This window comes from Phyllostomus hastatus, unplaced genomic scaffold (genome assembly GCF_019186645.2).
Source record: "Phyllostomus hastatus isolate PE091 unplaced genomic scaffold, TTU_PhHast_1.1 phas_contig_58, whole genome shotgun sequence".
Taxonomy (NCBI): Eukaryota; Metazoa; Chordata; class Mammalia; order Chiroptera; family Phyllostomidae; genus Phyllostomus; species Phyllostomus hastatus.
In genome coordinates, this window is record NW_025333916.1 from 26,828,899 (window position 1) to 26,847,982 (window position 19,084).

A 19,084-nucleotide genomic window follows, 5' to 3' on the forward strand; every position below is an offset into this window, starting at 1 on the left:
CCACAAATTGCCAATTACTATTAAAAAGAAAAAAAGCCTTAATTACATCAAAAATAAAGTTTTTCAAAATCATTAAAATTTCTTTGTTTAGGGTTTCTTACTTCAGTGGCCTGTCTCCAAACATAACTCCATTAAAAGCAAGGGCCCTTGGTACAGAATTTTGGTCTGCAAATTCCACAAAAGCAAACCGAGTTGGCTGAGTCTCATCACCTGCCATCCGTACAAACTTCACTTCCCCAACTTGTTTAAAAAATTCAAGTAGCTGATCAGCTGTCGTTGTCTAAAGAAACAAAGTAACACTTTAATATTTTTTTTGAAAAATCAGGTAAATATTACTTTATTCAATCTGTATGATTTTTAAGAAGTGGGGAAGAATCAGTTTCTTCATTACCTGGGAATTCAAATTGCCAACATAGACTGTTCTCCTGATTTCATCAATTTTGGAAGGATCCACATTTCCCATAAGTGGTGGCTGTGGTATCTCTCCAAGTGTTGCAATATTGGGATCTAGTGCTGCAGCTGGTATAGCTCCTAAACTGCTAAGGGAAACGCCCAGCTATTTAAAAAAGAAAAAGAACATATTTTTTGTTAGTATCAAAAATTATGATTCTCACCCCGGATGGTATGGTTCCGTTGGTTGGGTGTCATCCTGCAGAGCCAAAGGTCACTGGTTTGATTCCCAGTCAGGGCACAAGCCTGGGATGTAGGTTTGGTGCCTAGTCACAGCACGTACAAGAGACAACTGACCGATGTTTCTCTCCCTCTATTTCTCTCTCCAAAATAGCTAGAGAGAGAAATAAACAAATAATATTTACAGAAATTAATCCTTCTCTGATCTTGAACAGATGTGATCAACTCATTAAGAATGGGAAGAAACTAGGGACTCCTAACTTTAAGCCAGATGTATGTCTAAATTACTACAAGTGAGGTCACAGTGGTTTTAAATGTATTTAGAAATGTAACATATGTCTTAACTATCTGGATGTTTTACCTCCTTTTAAACTTAACACTAAAAACAGATAGTCAATCCACATTATTTGCAATAGTTATGACCTATAAAGTTGCCACAACACTGTATTATTGAATACTGAATCATTGCTCTTAGGAAAAATACAGGGCTAGGTTCCTACAAGCCTTTGGTCACAATATCTTCATTAACCAACACATAACTTTGCTTCATGTGTATTTCTGTTTAAAGACACCTTATTTAATACATATTGTTGATTCATTAACACTGAACTCATCACCAATATCAACTCATTCCTGAATGAACCCTATCTAACACTATTTTCACTGTAAGGCACATCATAGCCTTCCAACCCTTAGAAACACTAGGCAACACTTTAGCACCACTCTTGGGAGCTAATTTAAACAGTGAAATCACCAAGGATTTTCAAGATGGAAAGAAAATACAGGTGGTGGGGAGGGTAGTGACCTAGGGATTAACATATTAAACCTTACCAAAATATACCCAAAATAAAATTTCTACAAAGCTCAATACAAAAGATCAACTGTTGAATTAAAAAGCATTTCCCCCTATAAATCACAACACAGGTCTCCTGCAGAACAGAACAATGTCGTGCAAAACTAAAAAGACCTAAAATCTTGCACTTCAAAGTTTCAGAAACTATTTTTATAACCTGGACAATTTAACTATAATCATAAAGTTTATGAGTTCACTCCCTAATAATCCAGTACTACAAAGCTAGATAAAACTTTCAATTACAGTAAGATTTATATTTTGTCTTGGGTTTACTTTGGAAGAAAAATGACCCTTCTTTTAAAATAAATATGATCAGAATCTTTTACATAAAAACTAAGAACACAGTTAACAGCAGTTATCTTTTTTAACCCCACTATGAAATCACAAAGGAGGCATTACATGACTATTTAATTCCAGAGAGTTAATGAAAAAATATTTTGCCATGTTTCTACCTTGTAGAAACATTATTTTCCCAGATAAATCCTTCTCTTAGATATTTTTTCCCATTATCAGGCTGTGAATCAGTTCATACTTTAAAAATAAATGTAGCCCTCATGAACTGGAAATACAGTCACCTAGATTCTCCAATTCACTTTGCTATCTAAAATGCTAAGTTTGAATAACTGATTTTCTAGAATAATCAAATTTAAATACATTTTCAGTTACTTCCACATTCCAAAAGGTAGTTGACAATGTGAGGGACAAAATTTAAGTAGACATTTTGAATCCTCTCCATTAAAAAAAAAAGATTCAAAATTAAAAGTTTGGGTTTTTTTAATCCTCACCTAAGGACTTTTTTCATTGCTTCTGGAGAGAGAAAGGGAGAGGGAGGGAGAGATAACAGGAAAGAAACATCGATGTGAGGGAGAAACATCAATTGGTTGCCTTATTGTACACACACCAACTGGGGATCTAACCCCAACTTGAGTATGTGACTTGACCAAGAATCGAACCTGGGACCCTTCAGTCTAGAGGACAACCCTTCAATTAACAGAGCCACACTGGCCAAAACTAAAATAAAAATTTTCTAAGCTCTTTATTCAATGGATTAGACGGTTGGACATTCCTCCCTTTCAGAAGAGGGTATCTAGTACTTACTGTAGTCAAAGGATTTGGGGTCGGTATGGGAAGCAAGCCTGCACCAGGCATAAGACTCGTCATGGTTGGAGCAGGAGTCAATAAAGAGAGGGCTTTGGATTCCTCTGGGATTTTACCTGCAGAAGCAAGTTTCAAAGATTACAAAAAGCAGAAACACCACACAAAATTTACACTATGATTTTACAATTACCCTTGCACTTAAAAAATAATAATAATAATAAATGAATCTATCAGATTCGTATAAAGAAATAAATTAGAACTTAAGTCTTTCCTTTTATCCTGCTCTACTAGGAAAAATAAAAGTGAGCAAAACTTCAAAGACTAACAATCTCATTAATGGAATATTATTTTAAAAATTGAATAATGTAGACAATTATTTAACACTTTGAGCTATGGGTCACCTGTACTGGAAACTTAATGTTCATGAACCAAACGATATCAAGCATGGACGCTTTCCCAGGACGGTGTTTTCGCGGTGATCGAAAGTTGTGTTACACATGACAACCGTTCGTGTTGGCTGCATCACTAATAGCACACAGAACATCAGATACAGAAAAGAAGAACATTTTTTAAAGTTTAATCCCCAGAAATGGCAAATAACCAAATTAGTTAAAAAAAAGAAAAAGAAAAAGCAAATTGAAATTTGTTCCTTACTGAGTGCCCCTATGCTGTTATTGAAACTACCTACTTGTGATGCAAACAATTTTGATAACCCTTCCAATAAATTCCATTCAATTTCAACTAGACAGAAAAAAAAAAACCTACTGCATGTAATCAGCTTCAATTTAAAAGGAAGTCTATACTCATTTAGTTAATAAGGCACCTCATCAACAATGTCAGAAATGCCCAAAAGAATCCAAGTTCCAAGAATATCTCTAGGAAAACTACTACATTGTTTTAAGTACCTAACAAAAAAAAAAGTTCCCTAGTTTTAGGAAACTTTTAAACCATTGACTTTTAGAACCAATTTATGCATACTTATCTGAAGAGGAGTAGCTGATGCCTAAGTGTATTGCTTATAAACATCTCAAATGCCTAATAACAATAATGACAATAACACTGAAATAATTGTAGATGTTAAAAATAATCCTATGACTAAAAGCTGAAAAGGTTACTCTGAAATAAGTACATCAATTTTCCATATTTAATTACTGAATTCTAATCAATTAATTTTGATAAGGACTGCAAATCTCATACATTTTTCCTGAACCTCTCTCTTATACCCCACCCCCCAAAAAAAAATATTTCTAAAAAAGTTGACTACATATAGCTATTTTAGAAGAACTACTCATAATTAGTTAGCTATGCATTTTCATTATGAATTCTTCAAAAGTAATTTAAAACAGTGTATAGAAAGTCATGCTAAATTGAAAATGGCATATGGAATAAATTTTCAAAAGCACCATGCTGGGTTTCAGTGGTAAAAACACTATTTGAAACAACCCGATAGCAGAGATAAACCTCTTAACAATTTATTATCTAAACATAGCTCTAAACATGAATGGAATTCAAGATGGATTTTAAAACCTGCTTTAAATAATGGGTACACCTTGCTTACACGAACAAAAAATGACATTTTATTAGCTTTAACAAATGTCTATTTTTCCTAAGCTTTGCAACATCTAAGTCTGTATTACTTTCATCTACTAGTTTCAAAAACAAAGTTATTTTATTATTTCAGTGTAAATTCTGCATAAGCACAGATTTTTTTAAACATGCATAAAGGTAAATGAAAGGCAGGTGGCCTAACTGAAAACATCAAATAACAGTAATTTTGTATTAGTTACTAGTATTAACACATGTATCTGTATACCCACAAATATACTATCTACATATATTATCAGACCTGTTTTAGATAGGAATTATTTTTTAAATGTTTGTAAAACCTGAACACATCTTGATAAAGCAATTGAGGTCCTAAGGTAAAAACCCTGTACTTTGCTACTCTAATTTATGTATCTAAAAAAATAAGAGTTCCAATCTAGTAAAGTCCCAATTTAATATTATCTGCCAATTAAATAAGCCAAATTATCCATACTAGAGAATGTAGAAAGACTACCCAAACAAAAAGGGTATTCAACACAGGCCAAACGTTGAATACTTAATATTATAAAGACCTTCACTTTTGGCCTAAAAAAAAAAAAAAAAAAAAAAAGCATCAGTAGATGATCTGACTCTCATTGCCTCACAGTAGTAAAAAACTATTATAAAGTCTAACTGTAAGCACACTACTTTTTCTTATTCTAATTACTATTAAAAATACTTTAAAAAAGAAATTCCATTACTTAACTTCCAAGATAGAATTCTATCAAATTTACCCTGTAAATACCAATATAAAACAAATGAGCATCCAGCATTCTTCCTAAAATATACCCAATGACAACTGAGAACAATGTCTCTTGGTATTAAAGTACTAGTCCTAATCTCAGGATCTTTTTAAAACCTACTAGGCCTTTGAATATTTTTCAACAAAAAGTTCAAGCAAACAGAGAAACATACATAACTAAGTATTCAATAGTTTCTCTAATATCCGTTTTCCTTGTAGACAACTGAAGTCTTTATAAGTCAAGGAAATGTTATTTTCTATAATAAATAACTATCATAAAAGTAGAAATTTCTGGGTCCTCTACCCAGACTGTTGGAAGAAATTTACTTATTTTCCCTGATTCTGTATGCCTAAAATCCTAGGAGGAAGGATGCTATCAGTTGGGTTTTTTAAAAAGATGTCGACTTGGAAGAAAAACTGCAAAAATGTTGCACTAAGATCAGAAAATGTTTCTAATAATCTTATCAGTGTTTCAAGAACAAAATGTACCTAGTCAGTCCATGAACACCAATTAAGATCCCTACATAGTCTCCTTAACACTGTATCTTAATTTATTGTGAAAATTTATTTTATCTTAAAGCTGAGCTCTGCTGATCATCTCCCCATATATTTTGCAATGCAATGTTATGAACCCTTAATGGAATACCATTTACAAAGAACTGGAAAACCAGCTCACAAGTTAAAGTGAAAGAGATTTAACAAAACAAAAACAAAAAAAGGGACAAAATAAAAAGAAATGAAATTAAAGTAAAACAATAAAAAACAGAGACAGGGCGTCCATCTTCTGCGGTTCAGACTCCGATCTCATTTCCCCAATGAAGGTTTCACTTGACGGCCGGTTTAGTGGCATGGCAAACAATGCCTAACTCAGGCAAGTGTCAGGCAAGTGTAACAGGTCTGCCTTGGCCAGTCTAGTCATCTAATAATGCACAAATATCACATAGAGAAAACATACAAAACCAAATTAATAGTCAAAATCCATCTACCAGAAAATGTGGACATAAAATTATGACTGATGATTAGGCTGACACCCTTGTTATGTCTGACCTTATCTTTTTCTAAGTGTTAACATTTATAAAAATAAATCTGAGATGCACACAACAACAAAAAGAGGTCATATTTAGACAAATATAACAAAAGTATATTTTATTTTGAAATGGCATGTTTTATTAACAATAGCTAATGCTTAAGATGTATGAAACTATTACACATCAAACATTACTTATACAGCTCAGGATTGTCTCATAATACTGTCTATATTTTTTTTGAAAAAAAACAGCAAATTGACAGAAAAACTTTTCTTAAAATTTTGTTCTATGGTTTTCTCATTTCTTTCATAATGCTGTTTCTACAACAGCAAGGAGAGAATAGAATCAGTGAAGTAAACAGAACACTGCTTACAGCACTACAGCACATCATTCACAGAACTTACTCCAATGGAACTCTTTCCTTCGGTTTATTTCAAACTCACTTTGTTATCTTTTTTGGTACAAAATATAATACATTGTTCCTTTGCTTGCAGTGCATAATCAGATCTTTAAGAGCTCACTACGACATTCTGCAGGTTCTATAAATCATCTCTATTGTATATAGTTTAATGAAAAATTGTGTCTGAATGTTTTCCTAATACCGATTATAAGTGTTCTAAAATACTTAACTAAATTACAATAAAAATATTTAAGTTTTCATGTTCAGAAACAGTGAAACTGTCTCAAAATTGTATTAAAAAAGTGAAAAGCTAGCATAATGTACATTTATTCATCTCTATCAAGTGAAAAACAAGGAACCTCTACCTGCCCATAACCTGAAACATTTTTGACAAATCACAGCCAGGGCTTCTCAAATACTACATTAAAAAATTCTATGGGACTACAGTAAGGTTCCAACAAAGCAATAACTGATAAAATTCCTCCTTCTAATTCAGTGAAAACCAAACATAATACAGAACCTGTGTTGCTGATGGCATCTTTTACTGATATAATAATTAATATTCTTGTTCAATAAATGTTCTACCTGATTTGTTTTCCCCATGCAGTTTAGTAGGTGTGAAATTGGTATGAACTTGGTTTGTAGAACTAAACCACTACCAGCTCTTTTGTCACCTTACTCTCCAATTCTGGGCTCATTGCCCCCTTATATATCAGTAGATAAGGATAGATTTAGCAAATAATTAATACATTTTTATTCTCTCTACCCCACTCTAACTCCTAGGCATGGATGGGAAAAAGTACTTTAGAATTCATCTGAAAAAAAATTCAGAATGTTCTATTTTGGGACTCCAAAAATAACAGAATGATACTTGTATGTGACTAATGTTTTTAACATCTCAGAATAGCATTCTGAAATAAGCATAAAACATTGAAACTATAAAATAACATTATACATGTTATTTTCATGTTAGCCTGATTTTTCAAAGAGGTTTTAAAACATTTACAAATGAGAATACATTACATTGTTTCAGGTAAAATTTTTATGTTGTAAATTTACTACCATCCACCAGTAAAAATGCAGTTTAAAGACATTTAAATTGTAATAACCCAATTCTAAAATCCTTATACACATGCCATAGTCAGTGCTCTGAATAAGTTAATTACACACCAGAACTGTCAAATTCAGCACAGCTTATTATATGAGTGGCTCTGTAAATAGAAGCTACTAAAAAATAAATATTAGTAACAATTAGCTTTTAAAGCAGGTTAAGTCGTAAAATGTAACAAATAACTGTAACGCCACAACTGTGTTCACATCTTCCACAACTATTTCCTTAATGGAGGAAATTTGTGTTTCATGATTTTTCTTCAATTACAATAACCCCCCCAAAAAAAGACAGAAAAAAAAAAAAGTAAATTACAGCTGCATAGCAAACAATTATCCTGAATATGAAATAATGGTCTCAGTTACAAGGTAAATCACCTTAAGAGAATACTTTAAAGCTTTAATTATTCATGTTTTTCTTATAAACATAAATATCACTTAATCCCAATTTGGCAAAGATGTGTACACTTTTTATTTATGTAATACTAACTTGGTATACACAGAGGGAAGGGCTTACTAATTTATACATTTACAATAATTTCCCGAACCAATCTACTTTTTCTTTAATTTCAGAAAGCTTTCTTTGCAACTTACCAATCAACTACAGAAAGCCAAAGTAAACCAGAGAAGCTAAGTAATTTATAAATTTTTAAATGTTTAGCTATTTATTAAACTTATGTTAAGTAACAAGTGAACCATTTTAATATATTTTACTAGTAAAAAGTCTCTTCTCCAAATTTCATTCTCACATACATACACACACAAACACATATACACACATGCCAAAGTGATATCTACTTGCCAATTTCTAAGAAAACCAAAGATAGTTAACAAAGAGGACAGAGATTAAATAATAGGAAAAAAAAACATGTGAAATACCAACCTTCTGCACAAGGAACAACTATCAGAGCTCTGTCAATAAAAACCGTGTTAGTTAGATGCTGGGCCACGCCAACACTTGATGGGTCACGAAACTTAACATAACATACTTTGGAAGAAAAAGCAAGAGGTGTGTTGCTGCAAGATAAAAAGAAAAACAATTAGACATAAAAACAAATATTTGATTGGTTTTGTCATTTTCATTCATTTTTTTCCTCAGATTTCATAATCTTATATAATCAAGACTTACAAAGTTTTGTTGCTAAGGATCGTTAAGACATAAAATAACAAAACTTATTCTTTTAACTGTGATGTGTCTGCAAAGACTGATGGAAATCTAGGCAGGCCATCAGCCTTATTTGTATGAAATTTAAATTTAAATTTAAAAACTTTAAATTTTTATTCTGAGTGAAATGTGAAAACAGCTGCTTAACCCAAAGATGCTGAACCAGTGTATGAATAGGCAAAATCCATTTATAACAGCCCCAACCCTCAAGACTTGAAGTTTTTATAACCATTTTCAACCCTTCCTGGCATATTTAAATCTCTAAAAACTGCCTAACAGTCTTAGAAACAATGAGACAACACGAAATTAATATTAAGGTCTTCTGTATATACTAGACTACTTCAGGCTAGGCAGCAGCATTGTGATTTTCCAGAGAAAAGATTTCACACACAGAATTTTACACATTATATGCAAAAGAGTAAAGACTCTTACAAGTTCTACTAGATTCAGTTCAATCTAGGCAGGCTTATAGTAAAAAGAAACCAGACACAGCACAGATGAAAACAATTTTTCCATAATATGAATCCATCCTCTCAGACTGCAAAACACACTTTCCTCATGGATGATCATTTTGTCAACCTGTCCATTATTATTTTCAATTTAAGACTTAATTATTTTTAGCAAGGGAAAAAAACCCCAAACAAAATATATACCTATATAACATAAATGTACAATACTTTAAATCATTAAGGTTTTTCACACTAAAAAAGAAGAGATCATTTGAAAAATGTCTTTTGCAATAACAGTAATTTTGTTTACAAAATAGAGCAAAGAAATTGACTATAATCCTAGAGCTAGTAGTAAATGGCACAGATGGAACTTAAAATCTACCCATCTCATTCCAAATTTCAAGCAACCTTTACCATTCAACTAACCAAAAATTTTAAAACAATCTTACTGTACTGTTTAATTAGTAACTGCAAATATTCATTACTTTTAATATAAAAATATCTTTCACATACAGCAACAAATCCATCTTGATAATGATAAAATATATGTATTTATGCTAAAATTTAGATCAAATAGACCTGGCCAGGTGGCCAGTTGGTTGGAGCACCATCCTGTGCACCAAAAGGTTGCAGGTTCAATTCCGATATGGGCAAGGTAAATCCGTACATACCAGCAGATACAACAATGGATGTTTCTCTCTCACATCATTGTCTGTCTGCCTCTCTCTCACCCTCTTCCTCTCTCTCTAAAAGCAATTAAAAATATATATCCTCATTTGAGGATTTAAAAAACTGTGATAAAATATATTTGCATTTAGAACTTGAAACTGTTCATATTATTATTAACCTAACTAGGCTAGTTCAAGTTGCAAAAATAAAATAAAGCTCTACCTCTTTCTTACCCAACCCAACTCAATTCAATTCACTCCCGCCTAATGCCATTCAATTCAGGGTTCAGGGAAGCCCACTCCAATAATCCTCGTCTCAACATCAAGTCAACCGCTTCATGCATGTCTCTGAGGTGAATGCCTTTGCATCCAGACTTAACTCACCCTTACATTACTAACTGCCCAAGCTCTAGACTCCTAATTCCAAGTGACTGCTGGAATATTACACCTTAATAGTCACCAGACCTAACTTTAACTTATTAAGTCTTAAAATTCATCATTCTCCTTCCTCACCAGTCCTGCCCATTATCCTATACTTCATATCTCAACTACTTAGCTGAGTCAGAAATTCGGGAGTCACTAATATGAGCACCATTAGTTCTGTTCAACAAATACTCCTGAATCTCCTGGCTACATGGTAAAATTCCATTTCTTTGTTCCTTGAAATTAAGTGTAGCCATGCAATTTCCTTTGGCCAATTAAATTCGAGCAAAACTGCCTTGTCACTATTCAGTAGCTTCATGGGCCATCGCTCAGCTCTTTCCCTCTGCCACAATGACCAGCAACATTCAAGAGATGGGTGGCTAATACATCAGCCTCATCGCAGAGTGTCACAATGAGTAGAGTTCCCCACCTTACCAGTTTAGTATAAGAATGAATCTTTTTTAAATCAATCTCCTGAGATTTGGAGGTTGTTTCTCTCCTTGACCCTTCCCCTTCTTTAAACAATTGTTCACTATATGCTATAAAGACTACCCCCAAATGTGTGTCACATTAATTCAGGCCCTCATCATTCCTCATTTGTATCAATACAATGGCTCACAACCAATCACACTGCCTCAAATCTCAACTCCTTATTAATGGTCTTCCACAAAAGCTGCCAGAGTGATCTTTCTAAACACTAAATTTCATCATGTCACTCCATTGTTTATATTTCCTCAAAGATACCCTTTGTTCTTGCTTTATTGTCTAAATGCACCCAAAATCCAGGCATAAAAATACTTGGGATTCCCCGAATCCAGAACATCTGGGCCATCTTTGTACATGCTGTTCCATTTGTTTATGATGTCTTCTGTAACTCCCTTTCTGAATGCTAATTCCACTTTTCGTCAAGGCTCAAGTTTCCTGGAAAGCCATTTTAAGATATCAAAGTGATTAGGTACCCATCAGGTATGTGCTACCAAAGCATTCTACATACTTTCAGCACAGACCTTACCAGTTTCCTATGTAAAACCCTCAACAGATGTAAACTTCTAGCCACAACTGATTAGCCTCATGATACCAGGGCCCATTTCACTGGCTAACCAGCAACCAATAATTTGGGTGTCTTGACCAAATGGACTGAGAACAATCAGGTTCTCTTTCTTTTGCCTGGAAAGTCCCTTAGTCAGGACTTGGGCCAGATGCCAGGTGAGTGAGTAGGGAATAGGTCTGTAAAGAAATTGAGCAGATACACAGAAACAAACTGAGCTGGCAATGCCTCTAAAAAGAGGCTTTTTACCTTGGATGCTGAAACCCTTCTGGTTCCCAGTCCCAGCTCCCATGAGGCCTGGCTGTACTATAGTCTTCATTCTCCAGTTTAGTGAAATCCTATCTTTTCAATGTCTCTTCTAAAACTAGGTTACATAGAACTGTTTTTGTCTTTTGCAACCAAAAAAATCTACAACTACAATGAGCTATTAAAGCTCTAACAACTGCAACAAGTGTACTCTCTTTTAACACTGAAATCAAGAAGCTGACAAGCCAACACTAAAACCACATTTCCCAAATTGACAGATCCTTTTGTGAAAGAATGAAAACCTAAAAAATCACTGCTGAAAACTAAAAACACATTTCCAAATCATTTGAAATAGGTACAAAAAATGTGAGCCTGGTTAGTAAAGCAACTACCTGTTAAGACATGACACCAAGGTTTGGGAAGGCCAGAAACAAATAAAAAACTCTGGTCTAGCCCTGACCAGTGTGGGCATCATCCAGTGAAAGGTTGCCGGTTCCATTTCTGGTCAGCGCACAAGCCTGGGAGGCAGTTCAGTCCCCAGTCAGGGCATGTGAGAGAAGCAATCAATCGATGTCTCTTTCTCTTTTTTTCCCTCCCTTCACCTCTCTCTAAAAACAAATAAATACAATCTTAAAAAAAATCTGGTCTATTCTGAACAGCATTATATAGGAGCATGGATAGCAGACACAGCCACATCACCACAATTTTCTTCACTTTTACCTCCAATTACCTTTCTTAAAATAAAGAGAGTAAAGATTAACCTATAGTTATTTCAACAAATGTAAACATTTAAACTTTTCAGGATAGGTAGTAACACTATTTTATTTTGAACATTAGGGGCTAAATTATAATACAGTGGCAAGCATAAATACAGATATTTAGTATCTTGGTAAATTACAAATCAGTATGTTTCCAAATCCTGTATTTAAAGCTTTCTCTCTATTAGATTTACTTTTTGCCCTGGCCAAGTCGTTCAGGTGGTTGGAGCGCCATACCATACACCAAAAGATTGCGGGTTCAACCCCAGTCAGGGCATATACCTGGGTGTGAGTTCAATCCCTGGTCAAGGTATATACAGGAGGAAACCAACTGACGTTTCTCATGCGGACGTTTCTCTCTCTTCTCCTTCCCTCCCTCGATCCCTCCCTCAAATCAATGAGCATATCCTCAGGTGAGTATTTAAAAAAAATTAACTTTTCCTTAAATTTAATAGGATTATCATTTTATAACAACTTTAACTACAGGTTTAATTTGGTCTAAACATATGCCTCTAAGGGAAGTAGCAGTATCCAAATACCAGATTTTACTTCGACCTCATTCGTTGAATTGTTGTTTTTTAAAATATAAAACTTTCTGCTCTGGCTAGCATAGCTCAGTGGATTGAGCTCGGGCTGGGAACCAAAGTGTCCCAGGTTCGATTCCCAGCCAGGGTACATGCCTGGGTTGCAGGCCATGACCCACAGCAACTGTACATTGATGTTTCTCTCCCTCTCCCTCTCCCTCTCTCCTTCCCTTCCCTCTCTAAAAATAAATAAATAAAACACTAAAAAATATATATATATAAAACTTTCTACAATTCTGTGTTTCTCTTTTAATTTTTAAAAGATGTCATTTATTTTTAGGGGGGAAGGGAGGGAGAGAGAGGAGATACCATCTAGGTTAGAAAGAAACATCCACAGAATGCCTCTAGCAAGCACCCCAACAAGAGCACTGGGCCTGCAACCCAGGCATGTGCCCCACAGGGATCTAACTGGGACCTTTTCCACTTTGAGGGACGATGCCTAAACAACTGAGCCACACAGGTACAGGCAATTGTTTGTTTTTCCATCAGAATTCCTAAGAGTTTAATGCAGAAATTAAACCAACTTTTTGAGCATCATTTAAATTTCCTGGGCCTGAACTGGTTATTTTGTTTTTCATCAACCATGGTGATGACGCTGCACAATTCTTTAAAAGACAATGTGACAGTAATATACTCAATATTTTATTATATTATATTAATACCCTCTGAGGATCTATCACAAAGAATATAATAAAAAACATGGACAAAGTATATAATTTTACGCATGAAAATATAACACAGAAATTATAACAGGGTTTCTCAGTAGGACTCCAGTGGTGCTCTGCATGGCACAGTTCTTCCTTGCATAAGACTTTCTAATATGATGATTGACACTTACCCAATAAATACCAGAGGGCCCTCCAATCATTGTTGACAATCAAAGTACACATTTCAAATGCTCACTTCTAGCTAAAATCCACGGACTTATTTACACACACACCAAAAATTAAAAAAGCAGCCAACATATCTCCAATGAGATATTTCAAAAACACACAAACACTAAGGACAAATTAGTATGTAAATACCATTACTATAAATAAAACACAACAATATGAAAAATGTTTATTATACGTTGGATGTAAAAGTTTAACCCATAGTGTATAAATCCTTTGTTCACACTGTATCAAAATAAACACATATAAAAAACACTTGAGGAAAACACATGGAAATGGAAAGAGGTTTTGACAAGAGTAGTAGAATCACAGGTCGTGTTCCTTTTTCTTTATTTTTCATAAAGTGACTCTACTGGTTACATTTTTTTAACTAAATAAATTTAACTAGTTGACAGATTTTGTCTTTGTTATTAGTACCTCTGAAGACCAGAGATGTAAAGAAAACCAGCAAGAAAAAAAATCAATAGTTAATGTTAGAAATCAGGGTAGGATTACCCTGTGAAGGGTGGCACAGTGGAATTTCTAGGGTGTAGACACTCTGATCTGGGTGCTGTTACACAGGTACTGAAGTTCACTTTGGGTAAGTGCACTTCACCATGCACTTTTCTGTATGCACATTATAACCGTAATAAAAAAGCTTGCTGCAAAGATTTTTTACTGTCATTAACACTGAAATGTTAATGACAAACTATTTTCACACTCCATCAAAGAAATGAATTTCTACTCAGCTTCTAAGTATTAATCATAAAATACTATTTCTGTGACACTGCAAAACAATTACATCTTAACACAACTATTGCTATTGCACTGTTATCCATTTCAGCCCAAATTTGCAAACATAGCTTTAACATATCAACCAGATTGTAACTTCATTAAAGCATGTCAATACTTTTGAAAAACAGGAATAAGGAAGGGGTTGCACTTATGGAAAACTAGTTAAGGGTTTTGTCTGGCCCATATGTGTTATATTTATGTTACAATTTTGCAAACACATTACAGTTTGTGACTCGCTCACTCCAAATTAAAGTATCATATTTAAGTAAAAAGTTTTTTATTCTCTTTGAATTTTATACTGCAAGTAATTAACACTTGAATTCAAAAAACAGTTCATGAATCCTGACTGGTGTGGTTCAGTGGGTTAAGCGATGTCCCCAGCAGGGCACATGCCTGGGTGGCTGGCCAGGTCCCTGTTTGAGGATGTGCAAGACACAGCCAATGGATGTTTCTCTCACGGCACATCAACGTTTCTTTCCCTCCCTCATCCTTTCCCTCTAAAACTTACATAATCTTTAAAACAAACAAAAATACAGTTCATTACTAAGTGTCAGAATTACTGGCAGAATGTTGCCACTCAAGGTCAGATTTCAACTATGTAAGTGGTATTATGTTGGCAGAGAAGACTATTTTGTGATGTTATTTCTACCTCAGGACACCTTATTACAACCTTAATTAAAAGTAAGGTTAGTTTGTAAAGGTTTATGTACAAAGTATTTTAGCGCTTGATTCCAATTTTTGCAGGACACAGCGCTTCAAGCACTTCTCAATTAAGAAATGTTTTGGTTAAATGAGGAGATTACAGAAGGCATTTTCAGAAGTTTTTAATAAGGTGGTCAACGCCATATATGCCACAGCCAGTCGAACCAGATGTATGTGCATATTGTTGCATTAAGTTTTGTTGTGAAAAATGTATTACCTGAATATAACCATGCAGAAACTATATAAACTCAGATGATCAATCATTCTATGAAAACAAACTACAAGACAAAATATCAGCGTCATGAAAGACTTTTAAAAAGATGACAGGAGACTGTTAGATTAAAGGCAATAACCAAATGCAATGGTGGTCTCCAATTATACCCCCAGATCAAAAAAAGAAAAATTATTTGAATATTTGGGGAAATTTACATATAAATGTTACATATTACTTGATCAATGTCACATTTCTTGGACACATTAATAGTATTGTGGTGTTGTAGGAGAATGTACTGTCCTTAAGACAGACACACTTAAGTGTTGAGGGATGAAGAGTCACGGTGTCTGCAACTACATACTTTCAGAAGGATGGGAAAGAGGGCGAGTAGAGGTGGAGATGGGCAGCGGTGGACAGAGAAAGAAATCAATTGCGGCAAATGACGAATGCCGGTGAAGGAACATGGGTTCTTTCAACTTTCCTCTATGCATGAATTACTTCAAAACAGAAGTAGAGGCAAAAATTTTAAAGGTTTAAAAATCCAAATACCAACTTTTATCAGTATCTATGCAATGCGATATACTCAAAGACAGAAAACTCAAGAAAATTTACATACATGCATCACTATGAAATAAACCAAAAAGTCAAATTTTTAAAAAAGATAACTCTTGGGCAACTCTCTTCTTTCAAAGGATTTCGACACAATAAACAAAATACTCAGGATTTTAAAACTCTTAAGCTCGTTCTTTAAAAAAAGGTTATGCGTGTAAGATTTGAACAACCCACAAATCCTTTATAAATTTTTTGAGAAGATGGTATTCTACAACGGAAATCTTGCTTCAAAATACGCTGCTTAGGAAGTGTCCGTGACCTGTGAATGCCAGGCCTTTCCCTACTTTAAAAAGTATACAGCAGAGATCATCCTGCACCAACTAATACTTTTTCTGGAAGGTTTAGGACAGTGTGACCTTCCAGGAAGAAATTTTAATCTGTTGCCAAAAGGGTGAACAGACATGTTCGTTTCACAACATGGATGGGCTCGGTTAGATTAATCAACATGATGCTAAATTTGTGAACGCCACCGTGAAAACAAATATGGCCCTGACTCCATCCTAATTCCAGGCTTTCTCGTCAGCAATAACGGCCTGACATTAGGCCCTGAGAACTAGACAGTTTTTCCGGCGCAGTCTCGGCGATTTTCACACCACACACCAGACGTTAGCTGGGAGGACTATTCGGGGCCCACCTGCAGCCATCTTAAGTTCGGGAAAAAAGGGGAGGGGGAGACACTGAATTGGAGGATTCAACGACGAGCACAAGTCCGGAAGGCACGAAAAAGGCATCCTTTGTAAGGGCTCGTTGCAGAGATTAAATCGCAAAAGTCCGACTAACAAGAAGGGTGGGTTTGAGGGGCCCCGAGCCCCGGTGCCCTACTCAAACGTGGGCACCAAGGTAAGACCAAGCGGTCACGTGACGGGGCCGCGCGGCCCCGTTCCGCGCTCTTCCTCGCGCGCCGCGGTCCCCAGGTCTCTACAGCGCCCGTGCCCCTCCCCCAGCCAAGCTTGAGCACTTACTCCGGGGGGTAGAGCCGCAGCTCCTCGATTTCTCCTAGGAAGGAAAAAAGCGTCCGCATCTGCTCGCTGGTCACCGCCGACGACAGATTCGTCACCTGAATCACCGCAGTAGGGGTGAGGCCGAAGCCTAAACCCAAACCGAAGCCTCCGCCGCTGTTCATCCCGCTCCTGCTGCCGCTCCCTCCGATTCCCCAACGTCCACGACGCGTCAGCGACAGAGCCGGGAAAGCGGAGCACGCACGGCCGCGAGCGCGCTCCCGCTGGCAAATTCACGGCAGTGGGCAGGTCTAGCCGCCTATTTCCCAACTCGCCTGCTCCCACGGCTGCGCACGCCGGCCGGAAGCGTCGCTCCGGCTACCCGGCGGATCTCGCGAGGCTAGGTCTTGGGGCTCAGTGGGCTGTTGGTCTTGCTCCTGATTTCCCTTCAAAAGTTTTTATCAATTTTCTTAACCGTTTTACGACTCGCCCAAAGTCTTGTGTTCATGTAAACGTGAGAGACCCAGCTCTTGCCAGTCTCTAGGTAGGACTACGAAACGAAAGGGGAAAGAAAAAACCTGACCTACTAGTGCGGGAGAGGAATGACTCCATGGCGTCACCGATGAATGCTCAACCATACTTAACCAAACAATAACGCGTGGTTATAATACCAGGCAACTCCTCCATCCCAACTATTTAAAAAATTGGCCAGTGTCATAACTGTGAAAAAACTTCGAAAATATTGCAAAACGTGTAAATTAAGGACAGGTAGCAAGATTAAGGCTATGTGGCTGTTGTTTGTAACTTCTTACTCTCTCTTTCCACAGGTACTGATATCTATAGTTTTACACCGGACATTGTTAGGCAAGAGCACATAAAAGACAGTTACAGACGGTCCACACAGAAATTGCAACCTAATGAGAGACAACCAACAGTAGCATGTGGATCTAGGACAGCTGTTCCCAAAATGCCATCCACAGAACTCTGAGGGGCCTGGAGGAAACTTTCGGGGGTCCACAGGTCAAACAAGACTTATAACAATACTAAGACTTTACTTACCTTTTTAACTTTGTTAACGTTTGCACTGACAGTGTAAAAGCAATAATAGATTTAACTGCTGGCACCCTAGCAGAAATCAAGTCAGTGGCACCAAACTGCACTAATAGGATTTTGTCATCTTCACCTCCTTGCACTCACAGCATACAAAATGTGAGATGTTTTAAATAAGCTAGTTTAACAAGAATGCCCATGACCAAGGCGTCAAAATCATTAATTTTACTTGTCTTCACTAGCATACATGTCATTTTAATGTATAAAGAAATGGTAAGTTCTTCTGCTACGTGCCCAAGTAAAATGGTTGTCACCAGCAAAGCATTTGTTCGGTTTCAGTTTTCACACAAAAAATCCAAAATTTGTAAAGCCTATATCCTCCACGTTGAGCTCAAGAGTTTTCCAGTACTTAAAGACTTTTCTACTATAAAGACCACTGATGTTAACAAATATTCTTTTGACATTATAAGGAAATATGTGGATATTGGGACAGTCTCTGCAATTCAATGAACAGCTATTTTCAAAATAACTAATGCATGCTCTTACAAAATAAAAAAAGTGATAAAAGTGTAAGACCTTGGATTTTAATATAACAATACAAAAAGTTCATTGATACAATTTCAGATTCAGTCCACACTGCAACTGCAGTCTACAACTACCATATATCCAGTTTGACATCTGTCTTAAACCAGATATTATTTACACGTTTCAACCAAAGCACATCACAACAGATTAAATTTATACAGATATAAAAACCCAGCTGTCTTTTATTACATCAGACATTAAAGAGATTTGAAAAATGTAAAACAACACTTCTCATTTTTTTTGGGAAAATACTATTTTATCATGAAAATACAACATTAATTACTAACCCAGGGGGTTATAATTATTTTAATGAGTTTTAAAATATTAAATTAATATTGTAAATATAGGTCAATAGACCATAAATCTCTTAGGGCCTTCAATAATGTTTAAGAGCGTAAACAGGTCCTAAGACCAAAATGTTTGAGAACTATTGCCAGAGGGATAATAATCTGTGTAGAAGGGCCACTTAAACTTAGTCCTAGTGAAAAAGACTTCCCAGTAGACATGTTGCACTGAAACTTGAATAAACAGAA

General features: G+C 35.7%; 1 protein-coding gene across 3 annotated transcripts in view; it reads right to left on the reverse strand.

Moving 5' to 3' along the window:
• Positions 1 to 17,237, reverse strand: part of SREK1 (splicing regulatory glutamic acid and lysine rich protein 1) — a 36,648-nt gene extending 19,411 nt beyond the window's left edge. The window contains exons 1-5 of one of the 3 annotated variants that reach the window (XM_045847759.1): positions 16,941 to 17,237; positions 8,326 to 8,459; positions 2,582 to 2,697; positions 392 to 556; positions 102 to 280 (exon numbers count right to left, since the gene is read on the reverse strand). In XM_045847759.1, coding sequence (XP_045703715.1) covers positions 102 to 280; positions 392 to 556; positions 2,582 to 2,697; positions 8,326 to 8,459; positions 16,941 to 17,101 — 755 coding nt within the window. In that variant the 5' untranslated portion in view covers positions 17,102 to 17,237. Of the gene's footprint in view, positions 1 to 101; positions 281 to 391; positions 557 to 2,581; positions 2,698 to 2,982; positions 3,107 to 5,677; positions 5,776 to 8,325; positions 8,460 to 16,940 lie in introns of those variants that run through there. The other 2 variants (XM_045847758.1, XM_045847760.1) reach the window with 2 other exon arrangements.
• Between the last annotated feature and the right edge of the window lie 1,847 nt (positions 17,238 to 19,084).